General features: G+C 37.7%; 1 protein-coding gene across 5 annotated transcripts in view; it reads right to left on the reverse strand.

Annotated features, from left to right (window-relative positions):
* Positions 1 to 24,156, reverse strand: part of LOC109094929 (serine/threonine-protein kinase BRSK2-like) — a 213,834-nt gene extending 189,678 nt beyond the window's left edge. For 4 of the 5 annotated variants that reach the window (XM_042752887.1, XM_042752886.1, XM_042752885.1 and 1 more), the window contains exon 1: positions 24,046 to 24,140. In XM_042752887.1, the coding sequence (XP_042608821.1) occupies positions 24,046 to 24,139 (94 nt within the window). In that variant the 5' untranslated portion in view covers position 24,140. Of the gene's footprint in view, positions 1 to 24,045 lie in introns of all 5 variants that reach the window. The other variant, XM_042752883.1, reaches the window with a different exon arrangement.
* Positions 24,157 to 25,425: the final 1,269 nt, after the last annotated feature.

Below are 25,425 nucleotides of genomic sequence, written 5' to 3' on the forward strand. Positions count from 1 at the left end.
TAACAAAGCGTTTCGCATCACGAGTAATGCTGTACCAGGTGTGCTGCTCAGCAAGTTTACTATATCAGAAAAGCTGTACATATGTAGCTGGTTGCGTTATGCAAACTGTAGCCTATTAGTTTGCAAATCATACACAATGCAAAAAGTGTGTTATGGTCACAACATAGTTTTGGCTAAATAACTGCACAAAAATAAGTCTTTATTAATCGATAATCTGCTTCTGTAATCATAATTTGTGTGAAAGGAATAAAAATTGTTGGTGTTTTACTGCTACTAGTGTTCACTTCAGCTGGAAACTGTAGTGAATTGCATTTATATAGTTACATTTATGGAGTTTTGCCTATGTCATGTAAACATGCGTTGTTTTTTTATACCAGCTCTTTCTTATACTGACACCTAGTGGTGTGGATCAAGCATCATACAAAAACTAATTTTCCACTTTATTATATCATTTCACAGACACTCTAAATAAAGTTATTCTAAAAAAAGGTTACTATTTCACATTTAAAAACACACAATACATTTAACCAAAAAGAATCCAGTTAAAACAACTCATACACTCCATGTAATCAATAATGGTCATGTTCCCACTCAAGACCAGTCAATGAAGAGTGAGTGATTAAATTAATAAAAAAGCACTTACATCAACAGTAATTAATCACATTTAATCATGATTATAGTGTGTCTAATATTGCAGGTGCTCATCTAGGTCTAAACTCCTGACCTTTGCTCACTGAACTGACTCAAAAGAACTAAGCAATAGTCTGTCTATTTGCATCTTACTGTATACCTACATATCTACAGTCTTTGTTGCAGCCTAGAATTAAACCGCTGGTTTCGTTTGGCCAGAAGAGAACAGAACACTATTTTGACGCACTATTTCCCTGTTTAATACTGTAATGCTGCTTTTACAGAATCTGTATTGTAAAAAGCGCCATATAAATAATGGTAACTTGACTTGACTACCTATTTACAAGACGAAAATCACAAAAACATGTCCAAGTTCAAGTTCGAGCTTTATTGTCATTCCGCTACGTGTGTGGACATACAGTGGAATGAAATGCCGTGCCTCACAGGACCACAGTGCTACATAAATACAGACATACAACAATGAAGTAAAACAGTATAAACCTCACCTACTGACAGATTTTGATATGTTTACCTATACATAAACTAAAAAATACAAACTATACGAATGCTTCACAAATACTGTACCTATACACAACTAACCCATACCAGACAGTGATGCAGCTGGTCAGCACACTCTCAATGGTGCCCCTGTAGAATGTGAGGATGGGTGGAGGGAAACTTGCTCTATTCAGCCGGCGGAGAAAGTGTAGGCGCTGTTGTGCCTTCTTGGAGAGTGACATGGTGTTGGTGGTCCAGGTGAGATCCTCTGTGATGTGCACCCCCAGGAATTTAGTGCTGCTGACTCTCTCCGCAGTCGAGCTGTCAATGGTCAGTGGGGGGTGGTCAACGGAGTTTCTCCTTAAGTCCACAACAACCTCCTTTGTCTTCTCCACATTGAGGGACAGGTTGTTAGTGCCACACCATTCAGACAGTTGTTCCACTTCTTCTCTGTAGTGCGTTTCATCACTGTTGCTGATGAGACCTACCACCGTTGTGTCATCCATGCACTTGATGATGTGGTTGGAGCTGAACTTGGCAGTGCAGTCGTGGGTCAGCAGTGTGAAGAGCAGTGGGCTGAGCATACAGCCCTGTGGGGCACCTGTGCTCAGTGTGGTAGTGCTCGAGGTGTTGTGGCCAACACGGACTGACTGAGGTCTTCCAGTTAGAAAGTCCAGGATCCAATTACAGAGGGAACTGTTAAGGCCCAGCAGGTTTAGTTTATTAATGAGCTGTTGTGGGATTATTGTGTTGAATACTGAGCTGAAGTCGATGAACAGCATTCTAACATAGGAGTCTTTATTTTCTAGGTGGGTAAGAGCCAGGTGGAGGGTGGAGGAATCTGCATCGTCTTTAGAGTGATTTGGACGGTATGAATACTGAAGCAGATCGAGTGTGTTGGGGAGGCTGGTTTTGATGTTGTGCATGACTAATCTCTCAAAGCACTTCATCATGATTGGAGTCAGCACTATGGGACGGAAGTCGTTTAGACAGGACACAGGTGATTTTTTTGGTACTGGTATGATTGTTGGGGATTTGAGACATGTGGGGACGACTGCCTGGCTCAGCGAGGTGTTGAAGATATCTGTTAGGAGAAAAGTTTACATGTTGGTGGAACTTTGGCAAAACTGTCTTTAAGTTTGCATGGTTGAAGTCACCGGCAATTATGAAAAAGCCACCGGGGTTATTTGTTTGTTGTTCGCTGATGGCGCTGTACAGCTCGCGAAGCGCGTTCTTGGTGTTTGCACACGGGGGAATGTAAACTGCGACAACAACAATGGCTGTGAACTCCCGCGGCAGATAGAATGGTCGACACTTCACAAACATAAACTCCACCAGTGATGAGCAGTGTTTTGTCACTGCCACAGCATTGTTACACCACTCTTTGTTGACATACACACACAAGCCACCGCCACGAGTCTTACCAGATAGTGCTGTATCTCTGTCCGCTCGGAAGCAGGCAAGTCCATGCAGCTGAATAGCAGAGTCAGGTCTTTTTCTCATTTTTATATTTTCATTACTAATTATTGTCAACATTTAATAATTTTTTTTAATCATACTAATAATCACATTAATAATTACATTACCAAACATTGTCAACATTTAATAATTTTTTTTAATCATTTTGATATTTTCATGACTAATTAGCCGACATTTAATAAATAAATTATATTTTCCCCCCTCATTTTTAGATTTTCATTACAAGTTATTGTCAACATTTAATAAATAAATCCTTTTTTCCCAAATTTTTGATGTTTTCATGACTATTAATATGGCCAGCGTTTAATAAATAAATCCTTTTTGTTTTTTTACACATTTTGATTATTTATGTCTAATTATGGCCAACTTTTAATAAATAAATCCATTTTATTCTCATTTAAATATTTGCATGATGAATTACTGCCAACTTTTAATAAATAAATAAATTTTTTTCTCATTTTGATATTGCTTTCATGACTAATTCTGACCATAACAACTATTTCAAATATTACATTACCTTATTAATGTATTTTTTTATTTCATAATTCCTATTGTTGTCAGTGATGTATACAGCACATGTATATTTAAGCACAGCAAATGATTATCATATATAAAAGTCAATAAAATATCAAAGTTGTATTTCATGTTTCATATATGTCAATAGAATCAAATACAACTATGACAAAATACAACTTGAAATTCCTGACAGGTTTTGTGAGTTTCACCCTGTCACTACATTAATTGCTCCAATCTTTAAACTGAGTGCCACAAAATCATATTTCTTCATATAAAGCATAGAGTTTTGCTGACCAAATGCTGATTTGGCAGTTCAGCTTTATGTTGCACATGGTGTGTGGTGGGTTTGCGCTCACATGCAGCTCAGCAAGGCAAGAAAAAGCAGGAAAGAGAGCGAGCGAGAGATTTTAGTGCGGCATGAGAGGGGGTTTGTCTGCTTACATAACCTCCAGAGAGCACAGGCCAGCCATCTGCTGCTGCACGATCAACAGGCTCGTCCATTACTAACAGCAGCAGGGTTTAATCCTCTCATCCACAATCTTTGTTCCCTCTCATATCTTTCTCTCTTATCAGACCCGTATGTCTCTGTTTGTCCTCACTTCTACCTCTCCGTCCTGTCCCTGCTCCTCCTGCCTTCTGCGTTACCGTCCTCTGTCCACGTTTGATGTCTCTCTCCCTCTGTCCGTTTCAGTCTATTTCTTGGACTGCATCTTAATGCGGTTTTGTATCTGCCTGGTTTGCTGTGACATACAACACTGTAAAACTGTAGACTGCTGAACACTTTTGGAGCTAACACTTGTACAATCCATATTCCTCATAGCTGTATTTTTTTTATAAGAAATTGACTTTTTCTAAGAAATCAAATTTCATGAAACCTGTCAAGAACATATTTCAGTAAAACATTCACCCCAAATTAATAAGAAATAAAAAAAATTATGAAAGAATAAAGAAAATAAATGTATAATTATAACAACAACAACCACATTATTCTAAAAAAAATAAAATTATATTTATAAATTATTTTAAAATATAACGAAAATAAAACAATATTATTATTATTATACAAAAAAATATTTTATTGTGTTTATTTATAATATTAACAGCAAGTATTATTCTTAAATAAATAATGAAATAATAATATTAATAAATTACTATAAAATAATAAAATAATAATAATTTATTATTATCATCATTGTTGTTGTTGTTGCTGTTATTTGATTATTATTATTATTATTATTATTATTATTCAAATAAACTTAAAACTATAACAAAATAATAATACTGATAAATCGTTTATAAAAATAAATGAATATAACTAAAATAATTATGATGGTAATAACAACAACAACAATAAATCACAATATAATTTTTTAAACATCTATATGCAATTAATATTTAAGTTTTTTAATTCATGCTGATTTGAAGGAAAATCCTCATTGAGAATAATGAGAATGGCAAAAATGCTCATTATTCAGGGGAAAATTTGCTTTCATGACAATCAAAAACAAACTTATTCATTAGTGTTTGTGTTTCAGGTCTGCTGCACTGACATGCATAGAAGTGAATGGAGTGTGAAGTCTAGCCAAACTTGCTGTTTCTGCTACAGCGCCTTTAAGACTTGATGTATGTAAATTATGTTTTGACTGACATAGGTTATTATATGCATATGTGGGCGGCAATATGTTAATGAGCTCATGTGACATCATAAACATCAGGATCATCTGTATGAGCCATTTTTGCAGTTTAGTTTTAATAAACGTTCAGGGTCGACTGTGGAGCAGGTTCATGTTGAGAACATCACAGCATTTCACTACCAAAAAAAAAAATAAAATCCTCAAGACAGAACTGCTGTAGTGTAACAGGGCGAAGTCTCAGTACAAGTCTTTATTTAGAGTCAAAGCAGGTGAAAGCAAGAAAGGAAACTGGCGAGCAGGTGTCCGCTCTAAAGATAGCAAGGATGGAGGAAGCCAGTCATGGAGTTTTCACTTTATATATGTCGTTCGCTCTCATTTCCTCTCTCTCTTCCAGAGAAAGCAGGTAATTCAGAGACTCGCACATCAAAGGCTGTGTAGAAATGCAGTTTAACCCTTAGATGTGATTCTGCAGCCACACAAACTCGTTCTGAAGATCCAGAGCTGCCGAAGCAGAAAGAGACTCTATACTCTACTGACTGTCAAACCATATAAACCATCACATATATGAGGCAATCACAAATAACAGCATCTACGATAGGGCTTTGACGATAAATCGATGCAGAATCAATTCGTGGATCGATTCTTAGATTTTCAGAATGCGTCGCGATTCCTCTGGAATCGATTCTGAGCTTAGATTTTAACAGCAGATGGCGCTCTAATCTAGTTTTTATCCGCACACTCAAATGCTCATGAAGAAGAGTGCTAACGAGCGCATGTAAGTTCAAATGAGTCTGTAATTTCACCTCAGCTTAGAATGCTTTTATGGCGCAAGATTAATGTAAACACAGCCCACTGTGAACACCTTTGTAATTCGCTTAAACCTTTTCGAAATTTTATGAATTAAGGACTTGGAAGTATTTGGAAACAAGCAGAGTACGGCTGTTTCTAAAGCATGCAGTGCCATCTGCTGTTCAAAACTACGATCGGAATCGATTCAAGAAAGAATCGCGATGCATTCGGAAAATCTCAGAATCATTTCTCGATTCACGATACATCGATTTATTTTCCCAGCCCTAATCTACGATTAAGAAAAGGAAAATAAACGTTAAAATTAGACTGTAAGAACTTAATTGAAATCGTTTTCAAGTTGTTACCTTCAACCTCGGTAAAATATTAGTAATGCACAGCCTACCAGTTTTATTGTTGTTTATTGCGTGGCACTATTTTTTCTTTCTGTATCAGTCAACAGGAATCAGAAATAAAGCGTGTGCAGTTTTCACCAGTGTGAGGGGTGATTTCTGTGGGTCTCTGTGGCGAACAGGTCACGCCAGAGGTAATACAGTGTGTAAAACAGACAGCGTTTCCCTCTGAGGCTTGAATGAGCAACACAAACCTCAGGAAACATGCACGTTTGCACAGCAATCGCCATAGAAACAGTCGCCAGCTACAGGTAGAACATACAAAACCCCCTGCATCTGTACATCAGAACCTCTTCTGTATTTACAGCAACAGATACGATCTTCACAAACCAACCACACTGCTACCAACAGATAGAGACGCCAGTATAAGTTTGTTTGTTTATTGACTGATTGATTAATTGAATGTATAAATACAAAACAAATAACAATAAAAATAATAGTGTTATATAAAAACTATATCTATATTAAAAATGTATTTCTATTTATAATTTTTTTAAAATATAAATTCATTAAATCAATACAATAAAATAGTATTCATTTTTTAAATTAATTATTTTTACAATAATTTAACTGAATTCCCGCTACTACTTGTAAAACATACTTGAAATGTCTGTGATGTAACTGTATTTCCAAAACCTGCACAGTCTGAATAAACAGCATCTGTTTTGACCTCAGAACTTCATTCGCTCTTTGACCACTGGCTCAGATCAGCAGGAAAGCGTGAGCTGTGCTGAGTAATGACTGGAGAAGCATCTGTCTCTTTCTTTATTAGGAGGCGAAGAAACTGAGCTTTGAAGCCCCTTGGCTTCCCTCTAGATAACTACGAGCAAACGGGATTGATGCGCTTAGCTTTGACAGAGCATGTGAGGATACGAGCCCTCGGGCTGGAGAGGAACCAGGGCTTTAGTCTCCATTTCAAAGAGAATTTTTGCATTGCTGCTTCTCGATATTTCTGCGGTGACATAAGTGCAACACTCAACAAAGATGGAGAGACAGAAAACAGGAGGTGAGGCTCGTTAGCGTCGCACTTAGCAGAAGCTCATTTGCTGCTCTCAGTCTTAACATTAAAGATTCCAAAATTAATATGAAGACACAACTACATGTAAGCTATTCAGAGGTTGTTTCTCCAAAAAGTGTAGTGTAAACACTGCGACTCTGAAGCTACCAAAACAAACTCATAGCAACACTGGCTCAACCAATAGCATGAGTTCGGGGGCGTGACTTTCCTTTTGACTAGCTATGTGAGGATTGTTGGGAAACCTGTTTGGTGTCGCTAGTGCTACAGAAATGACACTGCTAAATCCAGTATGGCTCTCTTAGCATTTCTTTAATGTTATCCTCAGAGTTTCCACTTATTAAGGTGGCTTACTTTATTAACTGAACTCTACAAAAATTAAATTAAATTAAATTAAATTAAATTAAATTAAATTAAATTAAATTAAATTAAATTAAATTAAATTATTGGTCTAAGTTGGTGTTATTTTAGTAATGTATTATTATAGCATTTGTTAATATTTTAAATTTTAAATTGGATTTTATTTTTATATTTTCTGTTTTCACTTTAAGGGCCCTATTTTAACGATCTAAGCGCATGGTCTAAATACACGGCGCAGGTGCACTTAGGGCATGTCCGAATCCACTTTTGCTAGTTTAACGACAGGGAAAACGGTTTGGGTGCCCGGCGCATGGTCTAAAAGTGTTGTCCCTATTCTCGTAATGAGTAATGGGTGTGTTTGGGGCATAATGTGCAATAAACCAGAGTCTCAACTCCCATTCCCTTTAAGAGCCAGTTGCGCTCACACTATGGCGGATTCGCTATTTACACGGTGGAATTTGCAAGAGCAAAGACTGAACACGTCTCCAGAGAGGAAACGGATCTGCTTGTGCGCGAGCAAATAGGTAGCCTAATTCTGATACATGCAATGACTATCCATTATGACATGCAGGCATAGCAACGTGCCAACAATGCACCTGAACATTAGCATAGCGTTTGTGCTAACTATGACACTACAAAACTAGCTTCAAGTGTTTACTTGTCAATTTTCAGTGAAAGTAAAATTCTGTGGGAAGCCACAAAATAACAGCCAATCAAGTGTGATGTTTAATTTATAGTTTCATAGGGCAAGAATCTGGACCAATGAGATTAGAGAGTGGGTGGAGCCAACCTGACATGTGGGCAGACACCAAAAACTGTTTACTTCGAAACAATTTTCATTTAGAAACTGACATAAAATTTACAGCAAGTAATGCATTAAATGTGAAATTTTGAAGTAGAAAGACCAAAAATGCTATTTTATTGTAAAACATACTTATAATATTTGTTTCATTTACAACTTAAAACCCTAACCCTAAACCATTCATTACGATGTACCAAGTGCAACTCTGAGGAAACTGTGAGGAAACTAAACAGATGGTTATTTCTGAAAGTTAGCGTAAGTTAGCTTAAGTTATTTATGGCCATCACAAATGCGTCAACAAGCTCAATATGTCCAAAAATATGTCCTTCTTCTCTCCGTTTTGTAGCAGCTCTTGGCTTTTACAGCAGGTTTGAATGTTTCTGAGCAGAGCGAGGAGCAGTAACGGCGCTGAGGGCACTCAGGGGGGTATTACGAGACTGAAGGTGATTATCGGCCTCCCAGCAGCTCCTGAGGACGTGGCCAGTCGATTAAAACTCTCAGCCCTTCGCAATAAATCTCAGCCGTCTGCAGAGACAATATTAATGAAGGTGTGGAAACAGGTGGACACTTTCCATTTCACCAATCCTTTGCTGCTTTCTGTCGTGAAATGTAGTCTTCGAGGCTTTGCAGGAGTCTGAGGTAAAACTTAAAAGGTTTTAACAAATCAATATTACTAAAATAATCTGTTTTATGTTTCATTATGCTATCAGATTAATGAATATTTATGTGTAAAACCTGCAAAAAACGTGTGCAGACATGCACTCCTAATGCAACACATAACAACAAAAACCTTACCAGACTGTCTCAACAGAAATAGTCCAACATTCCCAAGATACTATTACATTTATAGGCCAAGTTTTTAGTACGAGAGGGAAAGTAAAGTTCAGTGCTGGTCAACTCTCACAGTCCATTAAGACCATCATGAAGGTGACATTTGTCCTGTGATTTATGGATGAATATTCACTGCCGGTGGTTTGTACAGCAGAGGTCTCGACCGTTAACCAGCAGAGAATGACAGGAAAAATCAAGTCCGGTGAGTCAGAACGGAAACTTATATACACCTGCGTCTCACAAAGTGTTTGACCGAAATGACGTGTCAAGAGTCGAGGAGTCAAGGGCTCTTAATAACACTTGGCTACTTTCAAGAACTTGATGTGTTCAGCTCTGTAGTTTGAATAACAGTGAAAGAAGGTAAAATCTTGACACCATGTAAAGAAATGCTTAATAAAAGGCGCAAAACCAAGAACATACATACAAAAAAAAAGAAAAAAAAAATTTGAGTGCGTGTAGAAATCAATTTATTCTCACCACTGTAATATTTTATATATATATATATATATATATATATATATATATATATATATATATATATATATATATATTTATATATTAATAGTCTTTGTGTAAAAAAGGCACACACACACACACACACATATATCATACACACACACACACACACACACACACACATATATATATGTATGTGTGTGTGTGTGTGTGTGTGTATGTGAAGCCAATTTGGGCCCTAAATGGCCTTTTTTACACAAAGACTCAAAGTAAACATTTAAACTCTTGGATATATTTTATGGTCTGGATGCTGTGCAATTTGAAGAGAATGAGTCACTGAATTGTTTGTTTGTGTGTGTGTGTGTGTGTGTGTGTGTGTGTGTGTGTGTGTGTGTGTGTGTGTGTGTGAGTGTGTGTGTGTGTGTGTGTGTGTGCACCATTAACACTGACGCTAGTGTTTTCTCATTTAATGAGGCCGACCCGTCTTATAGCCAGTAAAGCCTCATCGTGCACATTACAAGACAGAAGCTCATCTCCCCGCACACATTTTAAACACCGGCTTTCTTGTTTTCTGTCATGTTGTTGTCACTATAGAGCACAATTTATTAATCGCCGACTAGTTGGCCGAATCTCACAAAGCTTGTCAAGAACATGTGTGGGTCAAATTTTACCCTAAAATCAAAGAAATTAAAAAAAATCTAATTTTGCCTAAAGAAAATTAAGCCTATATTTAGGATCAATTAACATTTGTTGCATTGTGACATTATGACCGTTAACCCCCACCCCCCATTTCCTCATTACCGTAATGGGAAAAAATATATAATTTCATTATTTTATTATGAAAAAATATTCTAATCTAATAATATAATATAATATAATATAATATAATATAATATAATATAATATAATATAATAGTATTTGTTGCACTTTATTTATTAAAACACCCAGATGCATTACAGTAATGAAGCTACAAAAAATAATTTCTTTTGTCTTTTTGAAATTTTATGGTTATATTATTTGTGACATTGTGACATGACTTTCATTAAAATGTTGTGCATTTTCTCAGATTCTTCATTGCCGTAATGTGGAAAAAAAATCTATTAAAAATGCATTTTAAAAAAACGGTAATCTCATTTGTCTCATTTGTAAGTCTCATTTGTAAGTCGCTTTGGATAAAAGCGTCTGCTAAATGATTAAATGTAAATGTAAATGGTAATGATACTTCATTTTCCTTGCGCAAAAATAATAATAATTAATAACAATTATTATTATTTAATTATTTTTGTTTTCCTGTAATTTTGTGGGTAAAATATTTGTGATTAGAGTTGCAAAGTGACAGAAAATTTCCATTAAATAAAGTTTCCAAAAATTTCCAAACAATCCTGAAAATTTTCTGGAATGTTTCCAAACTTTAGTGGAAAATTTCTGCCTCTGTGTAACCCTATTTGTGATATTGTGACAGTGCTTTCATGACAATAATAATAAAAAAAAAGTTACACTCTCAGGCATACTACAGTTATGAGGCTCAAATTTCTGTGCGCAAAGAATAATTTATTTTTGTCTTCTTGTAACTTTGAGGTGAAACTATTTGACATTTCCCCCCCATTCCTAATTATCATAATGCAATAAAAACCATTCTCATTACTGTAATCCTAAAAAAGTAGTAAAAACTGTATTAAATAATAAATAAAAAAATAAACCTGGGCATACTACAATTATCTTTGTGCAAAGAATAATATTTCTTGTATTTTTGTGGTGAAATGTGTTCCTAACATGCTTTTGTGATGCACAAATAAGATTTACAACTCATTTTTACTTCTGTAAAGTGATGTATTTTACAGTAAAACAATATTTAAAGAGGTTAAAAAGTTCCCTCTCAAGGGAACTTCGAACTGCTTCCTCTAGGGGTCACTACGGGAAACACCTTCAGTGTGACCAGTGTCTGAAGCATATATCTAAAAACAACAATAACACTGGCCGGCAACAGCCCGTGATGTCACTACCAGTGCGACTATAGTATAAATAGGCAGCGGGAGAACACGTCATCCTCTTCTTCGTCTTCAAACTGACCATTCAGATGGCCTGGTTCATGTTAGCATTAAGCTAAACACGACTAGGAGTGCATGTTTCTCGCCAGACGCTTTGCTTTGATACCTGCTTTGATACTCGTGTGCTGTGTGCACGTTCAGCTCTTGAGGGAGTTGGATGCACTCTACATTCATTGGCCTGGGCTCATTGTGATGCATTCGCAGGACTACTGAGGGGGATGTGAGTCAGATGGCCTGTGCTCATTGTGATGCATTCGCAGGACTACTGAGGGGGATGTGAGTATTTCACCATTTACCCAAGTTTGTAGAAAGCGTTTGCATAAGTGCGTTCTCCCCTCGCGGGTATAGCTATGCATTTGCGGCAGCAGTTTTCGTTAACACTTGATTTCCGAGGTAATCTAGCGGTTGGGCAGAGCTTGTTTAGCTCCCGCAGGAACTGAATGCATGCTGTACATTGCATCGCGTTGAGAACATGGAAAGGACCTGATGGGAATTTCTCCCTATCAGTAATTTCATTTTGTTTATATAGGAAATGTATAGTGTGGCTCTGTCTGCAGTTTTTGGACAGATGGTTTATATCATGTCCTTCAAAGATAACAACATTATACTGCACTCCGGCTTGAAAAATAAAAATCTATTCTCGTCCCGCATCCACAGATTCTAGCATACTAGTTGTGCCAATATCAAGGGGATGTGTGAGAATGGTTATGAGAAGATGCCACCTGTTGAAGAGACACTAGCCTGCTATCTCTCCATGGGGGAGACATCTTCTCTTAAGGCAGCAGCCAATCAGACTGCAGTCTCATTGCACATCATGGTGGTGCTTCAGACTTTCCAGGCTGATCTTCTGAAAGACCTGGATAAAGACAGGGTCTGTCCCCTGATGAGGTGGCTGAGTTGCATCGCACCACGGATCTGCTCTCCATGCCGCTAAGCAAGCCGCCACTGCCATTGGCAGATCCAAAAAAAAAAAAAAAAATGGCAGCCATGGTGGTTATAGAGAGACATCTGTGGGTGAGTCTGGTGGTTATCAGGTTGAAAGAGAAGGGCTTTCTTCTTGATGCACTGGGTTCCCCTTCTGAGCTTTTCGGCACATCCGTTGAGATGGTGGTCGTGAGGTTTAAGGAGGCCAAGATGTGCTCGGCTGCCTTTATATCCTTAATTTCACAAGTTATCCAGACTTCGGACTTCGCCTCCAGCCTATATCATTACCCTGTGAAGGTTCACTCATCGGTTCTGGTTCCAGGCTGGTGATAGCCCTCATCTTCAGCTTGGACACGCAGCCTGGGCTTCTGAGGAAGCCTCCCAGCATCAGGTCCCCAGTATAACGCTGCAACCTCAGCGTTATACTGGGGACCTGATGCAGGCTATTGTGGGCTATTACTCTTCTGAGTACATGCTTCGCGACATGCTCCCTATCTTCTGGCAGGATGCAAACTACTCATTTCTCACCCTGAGAGGTCTCCAGAGATTTGAATCATTCCTTAACCTTTATGCACATTCTCTGAGCGGTCGGGCCCATGGGTCCTCACCATCACAATGCCCTGCTCCACAGACGGTCGGGCCCATGGGTCCTCACCATCACAATGCCCTTATGGTTGAACCAATAATCACCCCTCTGTGGAGTGGGCTGGATTACACTGCGTTCCCTGAGGTAAGAGGGATTTATGTTTCTGTGGAAACCCCTTCTTTGTGCTTCTGCTCTGAGGAACAGTAAGCTTTATAAGCATGAATGGTTATTGGGTCCCGCTATTTCTTCAGATTCTATCAGGTTTGGTTATACGGGACCCACACTCTCTATCGAGATAGAAAGCATGAGACCATGTTTAGCAGCACCAGTGGACTGTCTCTTACTGGGCTTCTTAGTTACCGCTTCTTATCTTATCTGGTCAAGCTATGAAGTGCTACCCTCTCTGTGAGGGTTAGCTATGAGTCGCTCCGTGGCAGTGACATCGCGTATTTGGGCCGCTTGCTGCTTCCCCGATAAGCTGCCTCTATTCAGGTCAAGTCAGGCAGTACTCCCCTCACCTCAGAGGGTTGTCTTTGAGCCTGCCACTCCCGATTGAGGACTTCTGGGCATCTGTGAGCAGATCTCTATAAATGCTAAGCTCCTATGCACTTTCTAAAATCCACATGGTGGTAAGTGTGTATTCAAGACTCTGCACACTTTCTAATATCCACATGGTGGTAAGTGTGCACGCAAAGAACTCTGCACACTTTCTAAAATCCACATGGTGGTACGTGTGCACGCAAAGAACTCTGCACACTTTCTAAAATCCTCTATGGTAAGGGTTAGGCGTCATTAGCCTCATTCCCTTTCTCCAAGTTGGCTTAGACCCCAGTACTCGCCTTGGGCTCCACTCAACTAGTGTGTCTCTGTTGACACACTTTTAAAGCATCGCTCCCCTCACAGTTGAGGGTTATTTGTGAGCATGGTGCTTTCTTCCGAGCGTTTGAGTTTTCTCCCCTTCGGAGGAGTTGAATTCCCCGCTCCATGGGCTGTTCTCGTGGTGGTGTTTAGCAGTGCTCCCCTCTAACAGAGGGTTGCCTATGAGCACGCTACCCCGCTACCCCCCTTTCTGAATTCAAAGTTCTCCTCTCACATGGAGAGTTGAGTTCTCTGTTTTCCCAGACCACCTGGAACCAGCAACATCAGGCGAACTAGGCCCTTCCTCTGCCTCCCTGATGCGCTGAGTTTTTTGGCTAAGCTTGCAGTACACTTACCCTTCTGATTTCTAATGAACATGCTGTAGGTCGAGCCCCCTCTCAGCTGAGAGCTGGGTGTTATGCTCCCTCAGCTATGTAACCTACTGCTAGCCATTCCAGCATTATACCATAGATCGAGTTGATAACTTTTCTCAAACATACTGTTCTTGGGATGCACCATTTCCATCTATGGGCTGCTCTTTCAGAGTGCCACGAGAGTCCAAAAAAAATGTAAACTGTAAAAAACCAAAGTTTACATGCTAAAAGTGTGCATGCAAAGTCCTTGTGCACTTTCTAAAATCCACACTGTATTAAGTTTGCATGCTAAGCATTTGCGTTCTTTCTAAAATCCTGTATGGTAAGGGCTATGCGCAGCGGCTTTGTGCCCTTTCTGGAGTTGGTTAAGCCCCAGTTCCACCTTGGGCACCACTCTACCTTGTATCCTCAGGATAGACAGGGTGTTGCTACTAGGGGTCTGTTGAGACAGTTCCTTCAGCAAGCTCATGCAGAGCAAGCAGTAGTCCCCTGGGTGACAGGCCAAGACCTAGTATGATTCTAGGCACTTGGTCGTATCCCCTTAAAGGAATCTATTCCTGATTCCAAGCCTTGAGCTCTACCCCGGGCCCAGGAGTCTGACCCTAACAGGTAAGTTTTTGTGGTATGTAGCCTAGGCCTTTGGCCGTAGTGGATAATGTCACTGAAAGCCGTCTAACATCCCAGGGGCAACTCCCATGGCTATGGTAGAGTTGGTACTTAGTGTTCGCCGTGGTTCTCTGGCTTGCCGTGGTTTTCACACCATGCACAGCATGGTGGCGTGGATATACTGTTCCCCATAACGACCCCTAGAGGACTCAGTTCAAAGTTCCCTTAAAAAGGGAACGTCTCAGGTTACGTATGTAACCATGGTTCCCTGAGTAGGGAACGAGATACTGTGTCCTCTAGGTTTCCTGCCATGCTTTGGACGCAAGCTTCAGACAAAGAAGCAGATGATGTGTTCTCCCGGTGCCTATTTATACTATAGTCGCACAGGTAATGACGTCATGGGCTGTCGCCGGCCAATGTTATTGTCGTTTTTAAAAAATATGCTTCAGACACCGGTCACACTGAAGGTATTCACCATAGCATAGTTACATAAGTAACCTGACACGTTATCCATTAAGAATGGATTGGATTGTGTAAAGTACCTTCATAGGTCAAGTTTGGGGGGAGGGGCTAAAAATGAGGTCTCGATGATGTCACTGAAAAGAAAAGTTGTTTCAGATGCAGCGCAACTTATTAAATGACAAAAAGATTACAAAAAAAGAACAATTGGTCTTAAGAATAACCTACACCCATCATATGCAATAACACCAATTCAATATTATTTAAAAAAATGACACATTTAAAACCACCCAAAAACCTGCAAGCACACAAAACCTAGTCCTGAAGTGTGAGGCGGTGATGTAGCAGAGGGAGCTCGAGGGGAAAGCGCGAGAGAGAGGTTGTAGTAATTGAATGTTATTATGTGGGAGAGGTCCGTGCACCCTACTGAGAGAATCCCATTAGTGGCCAGACAGATTTAATCGCCATGTATGAAATTATTAAAAACCTCAGTGAATCGCTCTATTCTGCCCTGTTAAGGGTGATTCTGGACCGTGGGGAAGCACTGCTCAAAAATACACGCTAGAGAAAAATAAGACACACGAGTGTGCTGTTGCCATAGCAACCCATGTCGCACATTAGCAAGAGATCTGTGTTAGTCATCAGTGTGCATGTTGTTCAAGCAAATGCTCCAGATAAACCTATGCAAAACATACTTGTGTTGCCTGAAGATAAATAGGAATCTGTATTAAATTCAATCAATCATCTTTAAATGTATCCATTTTCTTCCCTCTGCTCAATTTTCCAATACTCATCACCATCATATCCGATGTACAACCAAACTGTAAATGCAATGTATTTTAGAGTAAGACTGTTTAGTGAGAAAAACGTAGGGCAGGACTTGATTTTATCCATCAAAAAATTTATTGTGAAAAGTACCTTTATAGGACAGTTTTGGGGGGAGGGGCTAAAAATTAGGTCTTGATGATGTCACTAAAAAGACAAGATGTTCCAGCGGCTAAGCAAGTTATTACATTTTGAAAAAAATAAGAATAAGTGAATAAACTTCACACATAATGTGCAGTAAGACTAACATTCAGCAATGCAATGCATTCAAATTTACTTTTTATTTCCTGTGTGACAAATAAAACATAAGTAACAGCAGGTATGATATCTTTTTTTTTATTAGTTATTTTAAAAGTTACAAACTCACTGTTTGAAAAATTACAACTTTTAAAAATGTATATGTAAAAATTTTACAATTAAAAAAGAACAAATGATTAGGCAGTATACATTATATTCTGTAAGAGAGACTGGGGCAAGTTGTCACAAAGGGAAGCTGTCATAATATTTCAGTGAAACAAAATGCAGGACATTTTTTAACTATTTTCACTCAGAAATGGCTATACATTTCATAAATTAAAGAAAATGGCAAGTAATTGCAAATTTTGATTTAGAAAGATTGAAATAGTATTTTCTTGCACTCCAACCTTTGCTTTATTTACACATTTGAAAACCCCTTTTTGCAGTGTAAGCTTTTAACTATTTAAAGTCAAAATTACAATATTTATTTATTCTAGCAGTGGTTATGTATGTTAAAAGGCAGGTTTCAAGTTTGTTTTATGAATTATTTTGTATTTCATAATTGTTTTACTAAGAAGTCCATAATAGTATGTTCACTGGCATGTTCCATTGTGACAACTTATTGGGGCGTGTTGTTTTTTAGATTTTTTTAAAAAAAACCTTATACTTAAGAGTATATGTATAAACAGAAACTGAGGGGTATTCACTGGAGTATAAAAAATAAGAGTGAGAAATTGCCCTGGCCTCCACTATTGTGCAGTATTTGGTAAGTAGTAAGCTAATACTCCATTCACAACACTGACTGTTGCACAAAACAAAGTCTTAGAAGTCTAAGAACTCTCCAGGCTACTCTGTACCCACACCTGACTATTTGATCACAAAATAAGCAGTTGTTATAAATCCTAAATCCTGCTTAATCCCAGAGCCACAGATGCAAATCAACCAATGATGAAGATAAAAAGCAATTGCTTCCTGTTCTTGAACGATTGTTCTCAAATTTGAGAACAATTGCACTTCAGCAATAAAATTAAAATATTCATTCTTCTCTGGAGCCACAGATACATAATTTTGCTGAACAAAACAGCTGTTTTGTTAATGCATTTTTAAACTGAATACATGTTTTAACAATTTAATTAAATCTAAGGCAATTTATAATTAATTAAATTGCAGCTTCTGTTCAAAAGTCTGGGGTCTGTAAGAAAATAATAACAATATTGAAATAATACACTAAACCTTAACACTTCAGTACACAATTAAAAAAAAAAAAATCAAACCTTTATTTTTCAGGTTTCTTTGAGGAATAAAAAGTTCAAAAGGACAGCATTTATTTTAAAAAGAAATCTTCTACAATATTATAAATGTCTTTACTGTCACTTTTGATCAATTTAATACATCCTTGTTGACTAAAAGTATTACATTTCTTAAAGAAATTGCACTGATCACAAACTTTTGAACAGCAGTGGATGCTTATTTGATTTCATCATATCAAAGGAATGGAGAGAGTTTGTACGAAAGTATGTTTTAGCATTTCAGAATCAATCAAAATAGCAAGACTTCATGTTAAACGGCACACAGCGAGCCTGATTATGTTGTTTATCGAATTCGCTTGACAATGTATCGCGCATGTAAACAGAGAGACAGCACAGATGCATATCAGTGCAACAGTCGACGGGAGACAAAGACAACAGAAAATCTCTGATAGTGTTCGAAATTGAAGGAAAATTGAGCGTAGCGGCCCCATAACTCGGTGACAATTTCAGGGCTTTTCCACTTGTCAAAAACCTGAAGACAAACAGCAGCCTCCGATACGCCGGTTTACACCGCAAACAGAGCTCAATAAAACCTGCCCAACAAAACCCTACTACACTAAACGAAAGGCACATTTAAAGAGACGGCGCACCTAAAATAAAAAAATCAACCATCTGCTCATTAGAGCCTGTGTGAGTTTATTTCTTTACCCAAACACACAAGAGACTTGGAAAGCACTGCACAAGTCATATGGGCACTTTTATGGTGCTTTTCGGTGCCCGAAAGCTCCAGTCCCCATCCACTTCCATTGTACACAAAGCTTTTCAGCTGAATTCTTTACCTCTGCACAATCATGGCACGGGCCTATAAAAACTCATTCACTCGCTGCAGGTCAGAAACAGGCTTGTGATTCATTTTCTGCATTTGTAACATTAGGCACAAGGGCACATTTGCTGGAGAGCTTGTGATCAGCTCATTATAATCGATGAAGCCGTTGCTCACTTGCAATGTAGAAATAGTCTATGTTTAGAATTGCATTCTACCATAAACCTCATATACAGTATGTTATCAATGTATGGAATATTCTGGAAGGTCTGTGATATTTGCTAAATTGCGGAGTACGTAACCAGAGCAAACTGCTTGGAATACTGTATCCCATAATGCAATGCTCTCACCTTGAAGTAACATCAGTCGTCAGTTTTTAATTAGTAAGTACCACAATTTAACTACCAAAATTATCTTCTTTTTGATCTGTTATTTAAATGGACCGCCAAAAGTTTACACAAAATTGAATTAAAATGCAAAACAACCCGTTTCCGCAATAATAATTGGATGCATCTATTTAAGGCAAGACACTAAACAAAGCGAAACCATTGTTTTTATGCACTGGTCAAGTTTGAGATTTATGGTTATTTTGCTTCCAAAACGTGTAATCTTTGAGATTGCTGGAAAGAAAACCTGTCTATTTTATCGCACTTCTATCAATCTGCATCTGTTGATATAAATTGCAATATGCATTTCAGCAGCACCTACATAAAACAAACTTTAAAGTTTGATTCCCTTCGAGGCTATACTCTGAACGGTTTTACAGAGGGGTTTCATCATTTATCATGCGGACTGATTTACATAACATTTCATTATTAAAAACATAGTGAGTTTTTATTTCTAGCTGTTTACAGTATTTTCTGATTCATAAAAAAGACCCTCTAACTTTTGAACCTTGTTTGGTACAAAAATAAGACAACAATTAATTAAAAAAAGCCCAAATTTAATTAGAAAAACACTCAATTGCATGTGCATAACATTTCAGAAACTTACATTATTAAAAAGCCACTGTTTAATGTATTGTGATTAATCACCTGGTAAAGTAAGGTGATATCTATTAGATAACATTGATTATAACACAGAATAAGGTTATAACCTTCATAAAAGCCCCAAACGTCTGATAGTTAAGCCGTTGACTGGTTTAGGCCAGGTGTGATGCTCACATACTGAATAACTGAGTCAGGATTCAAGAAAAAAACTCAAACAATTAAGCATGCTATATTGCCCAAAAAACACACAAAGCAGCACGCTGAAAGCACAACTGCTCTGTTGAATCGGAAGAGTTCAGAGCAGCTCAGAGTTCAGTGATAAGGAGAACAAACACCATGATTGCCTTATTGTGCCTCGCTAATGTGAAAACCATTAAAAATCCAGCAATGAAAAAACCTGAGCATGTCGTCATCCCAACTGTGACCAAAAAACAGCAACAACAAAAAAGATGGTTCCAATTATTTCCTAAAATACCAACATCAATGCCAAAAACTGCTGCATCACCCTAAATATCAGTAAAAAAAAATAAAAAAAAAAACAAACACACACACACAAATGAAGTACTGATACAGCAACATGCACATGCATAAAATAAAAAAATTATTGAATAAAATATTCAATTAATTACAAATGTATACAAATGTATTAATATTTGCTCAAAGATACAAAAAAATAACAAAAACACATAAAATATTGATAATTATATGAAATATATTTAAACAAATTATAATTATCAGATATTAAATGCAAAAAATAAAATGTTACAAATCTTACAAATGAATTATTGATAGGCCTATTTATTAAACAAGATATTTATAATGTCCTGAATGACTGAATATGTTCACAGGTGGAGTTCTCAGATGATCAGCAATAATTGTGAACATATTATTTGTTATATAAAAAATTATAATAAAAAACATATACATTAAATATTGTAATTAAATATTTAATTACATTTACTAACATTAAATGTAATATTAAGCATTCATAAACATTCACATTACATAAAAAAAATATAATATTATTAGTGAGATTAGCAATTAATTTAATAAGATATTAACAACATCCTAAATTATGGAAAATGTCTACAGATGGAAACCTCTCTCTGATTATTAATATTAGTTCAAAAATACAAAAAAAAATAGTTAAATATTCCAAAAATATAGTAAATTAAATATTTCATTAAATGTACTATTACTATTAGATGTTAAATTTTTTTAAAACGCACACACAATCTGAGCATGTCCAAGTTTTCTGTCCATTCATTCATACACAGTCAACAGCTCTCGATAAACATCTTCCATAAACCTCCTGCAAGCGTCCTGTGTATTAGATCAGCGAAGGGAAGTGGAAATATAAAACTTGTAGCAAATCACACGATTCCACCCCCAGTCTTTACACAACACCAGCAGATATGAAATTATACTCTTCATGCAATTAAAGCTGGAGTTAAACTAAGCCGCCGCCGCAATCTTAAACCAGCATTTTACACTCGCCAACAACAAACCAGAGGCTCTTCTTGCTTCACCTCCTCCCTCGAGTCTCCGGTCCACGTGAAAGACTGTGTGAGCCAGAGACTTACCATGAGGAATTACAAACACACGTGTGTTTGTGTCAGGTCCTAATCACATAATGATCATGGCATAGATCAGCCCAGGCCTTACACTAGAAATAACACACAGAGCTGGCATCAGGAAGCCAACAATCACTGGCCGTTCATCTTCAGACTCCTGGAGGATACCTGGATAGTGAGTTAAGCAGGACTAAGAGGAAAAAGGTCGTAATGGTGACAGTCAGATGCGTCTCAAATGTGCCTGTGGTGCTGATCTGATCAAGCAGACAGGCAGACTAACACAAAGGAAAGCGGTAGTTGACATCACTGTGTGATCTATGAGGAACAAGCTGATTCCTGTGTGTGGATTATTCATTTCTACTGGAATTCAGCGAAACGGAGATCGGTTTACAGTGGCTCAAAGATGCTTGGACACTTTCGAAGTTCTGAATGTCATTGTATTAGAACATTTTTCCCATTATTAAAAGAAATGGTTCAGTCCCTCAGGCCACCCAAGATGTAGATGAGTTTGTTTCTTCATCAGATTTGGAGAAATGTAGCATTGCGTCACTTGTTCATCAATGGATGCTCTGCAGTGAATGGGTGCCGTCAGAATGAGAGTCCAAACGGCTGATAAAAACATCACAATAATCCACAAGTAATCCACACCACTCCAGTCCATCAGTTAATGCCTTGAGAAGCCAAAAGCTGCATGATTGTAAGAAACAAATCAATCACTAAGACGTTTTAACTTCAAACTGTTGCTTACGAGTCCTCTATCCATAATATAACAATCCAAAAAGTCATCTCGTCTGAATCAGGAGAGAAATCTGCACATATCAAGCAAAAGCCAAAAGCAACAGTTTACAAGCCAAAGCAGCTCTAAACAAATATGTGGGTGGATTTTGATGTGAGAGGACAACAGAAGATGGACTTTTTCACTGAAGGAAGTGTTATTATGGATTATACGCTTGTATTTTAGCTGGAAGCAATGGTTTGTTAAATGTTTGTTAATGGTAAGTTAAAACATCTTAATGATGGATTTCACTTCCATTAAAAAAACACAACTTTAGTCACTTCCATAAATTGAAAGTGAAAGTCGTGACATTTGTCAAGTATGGTAACCCATACTCGAAATTGGTGCTCTGCATTTAACCCATCCAAGTGCACACACACACAGCAGTGAGAAGTGAACACATCGTGAACACACACCCGGAGCAGTGGGCAGCTATATATCCAGCGCCCGGGGAGCAACTGGGGGTTCAGTGCCTTGCTCAAGGGCACTTCAGCCATGGGTATTACAACTCATGCCAGCACCGAGACTCGAACCTGCGACCTTCTGGTTACAAGTCCAATTCTCTAACCATTAGGCCACAGCTGTGTTAACTTGTGGATTATTGTGATGTTTTTATCAGCTGTTTGGACTCTCATTCTGACGGCACCCATTCACTGCAGAGGATCCGTTGATGAACAAGTGATGCAATGCTACATTTCTCCAAATCTGATGAAGAAACAAACTCATCTACATCTTGGATGACCTGAAGATGAAAAAAAAAAAAATCAGCAAATTTTAATTTTGGTTGAACAATTGATCTAATGCAGAAATTACCATTAACTAACTAACTAACTAAAAAAAAAAAAAAACATTTGTTACAGTATTTATTTATCTTTGAATAAATAAATATCATTATAATTTGATATTAACAAATACTACTTTTTTTTTTTTTTTTTACTTTTTCTTTGTTAACTAACTAGAACCTTATTGTAAAAAGTTACGAAAATATCACTTTTCTCAGAACTAGCTTTGCTTTACTGAGCCATATCTGTAATGTCTTTCAATCACCTTGGTCATTTTTAGTGGATGTGTGAAGTTTTCCTCAAGTTCAACCACAAAGACTACAAAGTTTTTTGTCTTCATTTTTTAGTTTATCTATTTCATTGTTTTAAATGTATTGTTTAACTCTAAAACTCTAAAATAAACGTTTGTATTGTTTCTAATGCAGTGCAATTCACACATTTTAATGTGGCTAAAGTGACTAAATGCTTGTTACTGAATTGAAAAGATCAATGAATTGAACTAATGAATGCAATCTTACCGCATAATCAGAAAACATACAATCTCACGTTCCCATTATAATAGCATAACGACAAACACCACGGTCCATTTTTAAGCAATCAGACCACACACAAAATCCAACCAATCATCCTTTTTTCAGCTCCTTTCTAAAAGGAACAGACATTCAACTCAAAAATCAGCACAATCATCTTCCTGAAAACATGCACTAGCATCTTCTGGTGGAGAGGTTGTAACAAATCACCGCTATTGTAATATTCGGAGATGGCAGATGGGCCGAAACAGCAATAAAGTGTTGCATCACTTGCTCCTCGCAGAGATTTGGTGGTTCCTACTGCCACCCGACACATGCTCACTTCACATTTACAAAACACCCACTGTTTATGTGCAACATTGCACAAAAACATTTCTTTTGTAAATAATATAGCCTATATAAACACAAATAAATAGAAATATTAAATATGCACTATTAAATAATAAATAAATACGTCAACACCAAAATTTTTTACTAGCTAAATTTGCAAATAGTTAAAAATCTCAAATATGTAATATAACTATATCTGGATTCCAGACGTTTCTATTCAAACGTCAACACCAAAAAGTGCGGCAGTAATCTGTGAACTGGTCAGATTCGGGCATCATTCACCTGTTAACCACATTCTGCTGGAAATCTGAAGGTGTGACCCTGTCTGCGGCTGATTCTTAGAAAAGTTCGAGCTCTCATAGGAAGCCTAGTTCTTCTCATTTCTGCATAAATGCACCAACGCATCATGCGAAACTCACGCGCACAAGTTCATACGCGCGCATTCAGACCCAGTGCTGCAAGCAACACACCCGAGCTGCTGAAGAAGAAGAAGAAGAGGGTTGCAGAGACTGTTTGTTACTGAACACCGAAACAAATCAATGCCACATGAATCCAACAGCATAACGAAACACCACGCGCAATATCAGCCACCGGAGTAGTTAGAGATTACTGTAACGCGGTGCATGATACAGCTGAATGCCTGAAAGCACAAACCTGTCTGTCCTTTCCCGAGGGTCTTTTCTAAGCGGTACGGTCCCACGTAATTGGCATGAGGGCTAGTGTTGTTTTCTTTCCCAGACAATGACATTTTCCCCCGTCTAAACACAATTCAGGCGGCGTTGCAGTTCTTGGGATACAGCAATCCTCTTATAGCTGCGCTGCACCGGAGGACGCGCTTTACTCCAATTCAGCGATGTCTGCTTTTGTTTCTCCTGCCCGTTTCGGACCAGAGTCTGAGGGTGAGGTGGGAACAGGGCTCTTTTGACCTTTCCTTCTCACGGGGTGAACCGGGCGGCTTAAGATCCGACTGGCATTGCGGAGACCTGCACAGCTTGTGTCCGCCGGTGGCCGGTCTGCGAATCCGCCGACTCTACTACGGCGAAGGTGTGCTTATTAATATTCATGAGCTGAGCCGAGCCATTGGGTAGTCAGCAAGCGACGTCAGCGTGATTGAATTAATATTAAAAAGCCATTTTTTTAATGTTTATTTGTTAATTACACGAGGAATTCTGTATGTTAAATAAATAAATGTGAATAATGCTTTATAAATGATAGTTGTAGCTGGGAGCTGCAATGTGAGCCTGGGGCACAAAACCTGGGGTATATTTGTAGCAATAGCCAACAATACATTGTATGGGTCAAAATGATCGATTTTTCTTTTATGCCAAAAAATATTTAGGATATTAAGATCATGAACATAAGAACATTCTTTATATTTTGATTTTTTTTTTGCACTCTCAGATTACAGATGTTTTAAATAGTTGTATCTCAGCCAAATATTGTCCTATAAACTATGCATCAATTGAAAGCTCATCCAAAAGAAAAAAAAAAACTACAAATATATACATAAATAAAAACAAAATACAAATACAAAATAAAATATATATATATAAACAATTTAGTCCTGCATTGTTGTTTTAATAAACTATTTGAATATTTAATGTAGCCTGTTTATTGATTTCATCAGCATTTATTTATTGTCATGGTTTATATGTGGCAAGTTGCTTTAACTTACATGAAATCTACTAAAGAAGCAAAGCCTCTGCCATTGGACGATGGCCGCGTGACGCCAGCAAGCCCTAATGCATATTAATGAGATGCGCCTTTGTCGTAGTAGGGTTGGTAATTTGGCGCGTGATCCGCAGCGCTTAATTTTGATTGACGGAGAAGATCGCCAAGCAGCGCGAGCGTCTGTGTGCGGCAACCTCAGTCAGTCAACAGCTGATGAGCTCTGACAGCAATGAAATGACTGTAAATCATTGAGATTATTTTATATAAATGTATATAATAGTATATTTATTTTTTTATTTCATTGATGTTAGACCAAATATCAGTAAAACATTTTATGAAATAAATGAGGAATTCTGCATGTTA

The sequence above is a fragment of the Cyprinus carpio genome, chromosome B25, assembly GCF_018340385.1.
Source record: "Cyprinus carpio isolate SPL01 chromosome B25, ASM1834038v1, whole genome shotgun sequence".
NCBI lineage: Eukaryota > Metazoa > Chordata > Actinopteri > Cypriniformes > Cyprinidae > Cyprinus > Cyprinus carpio.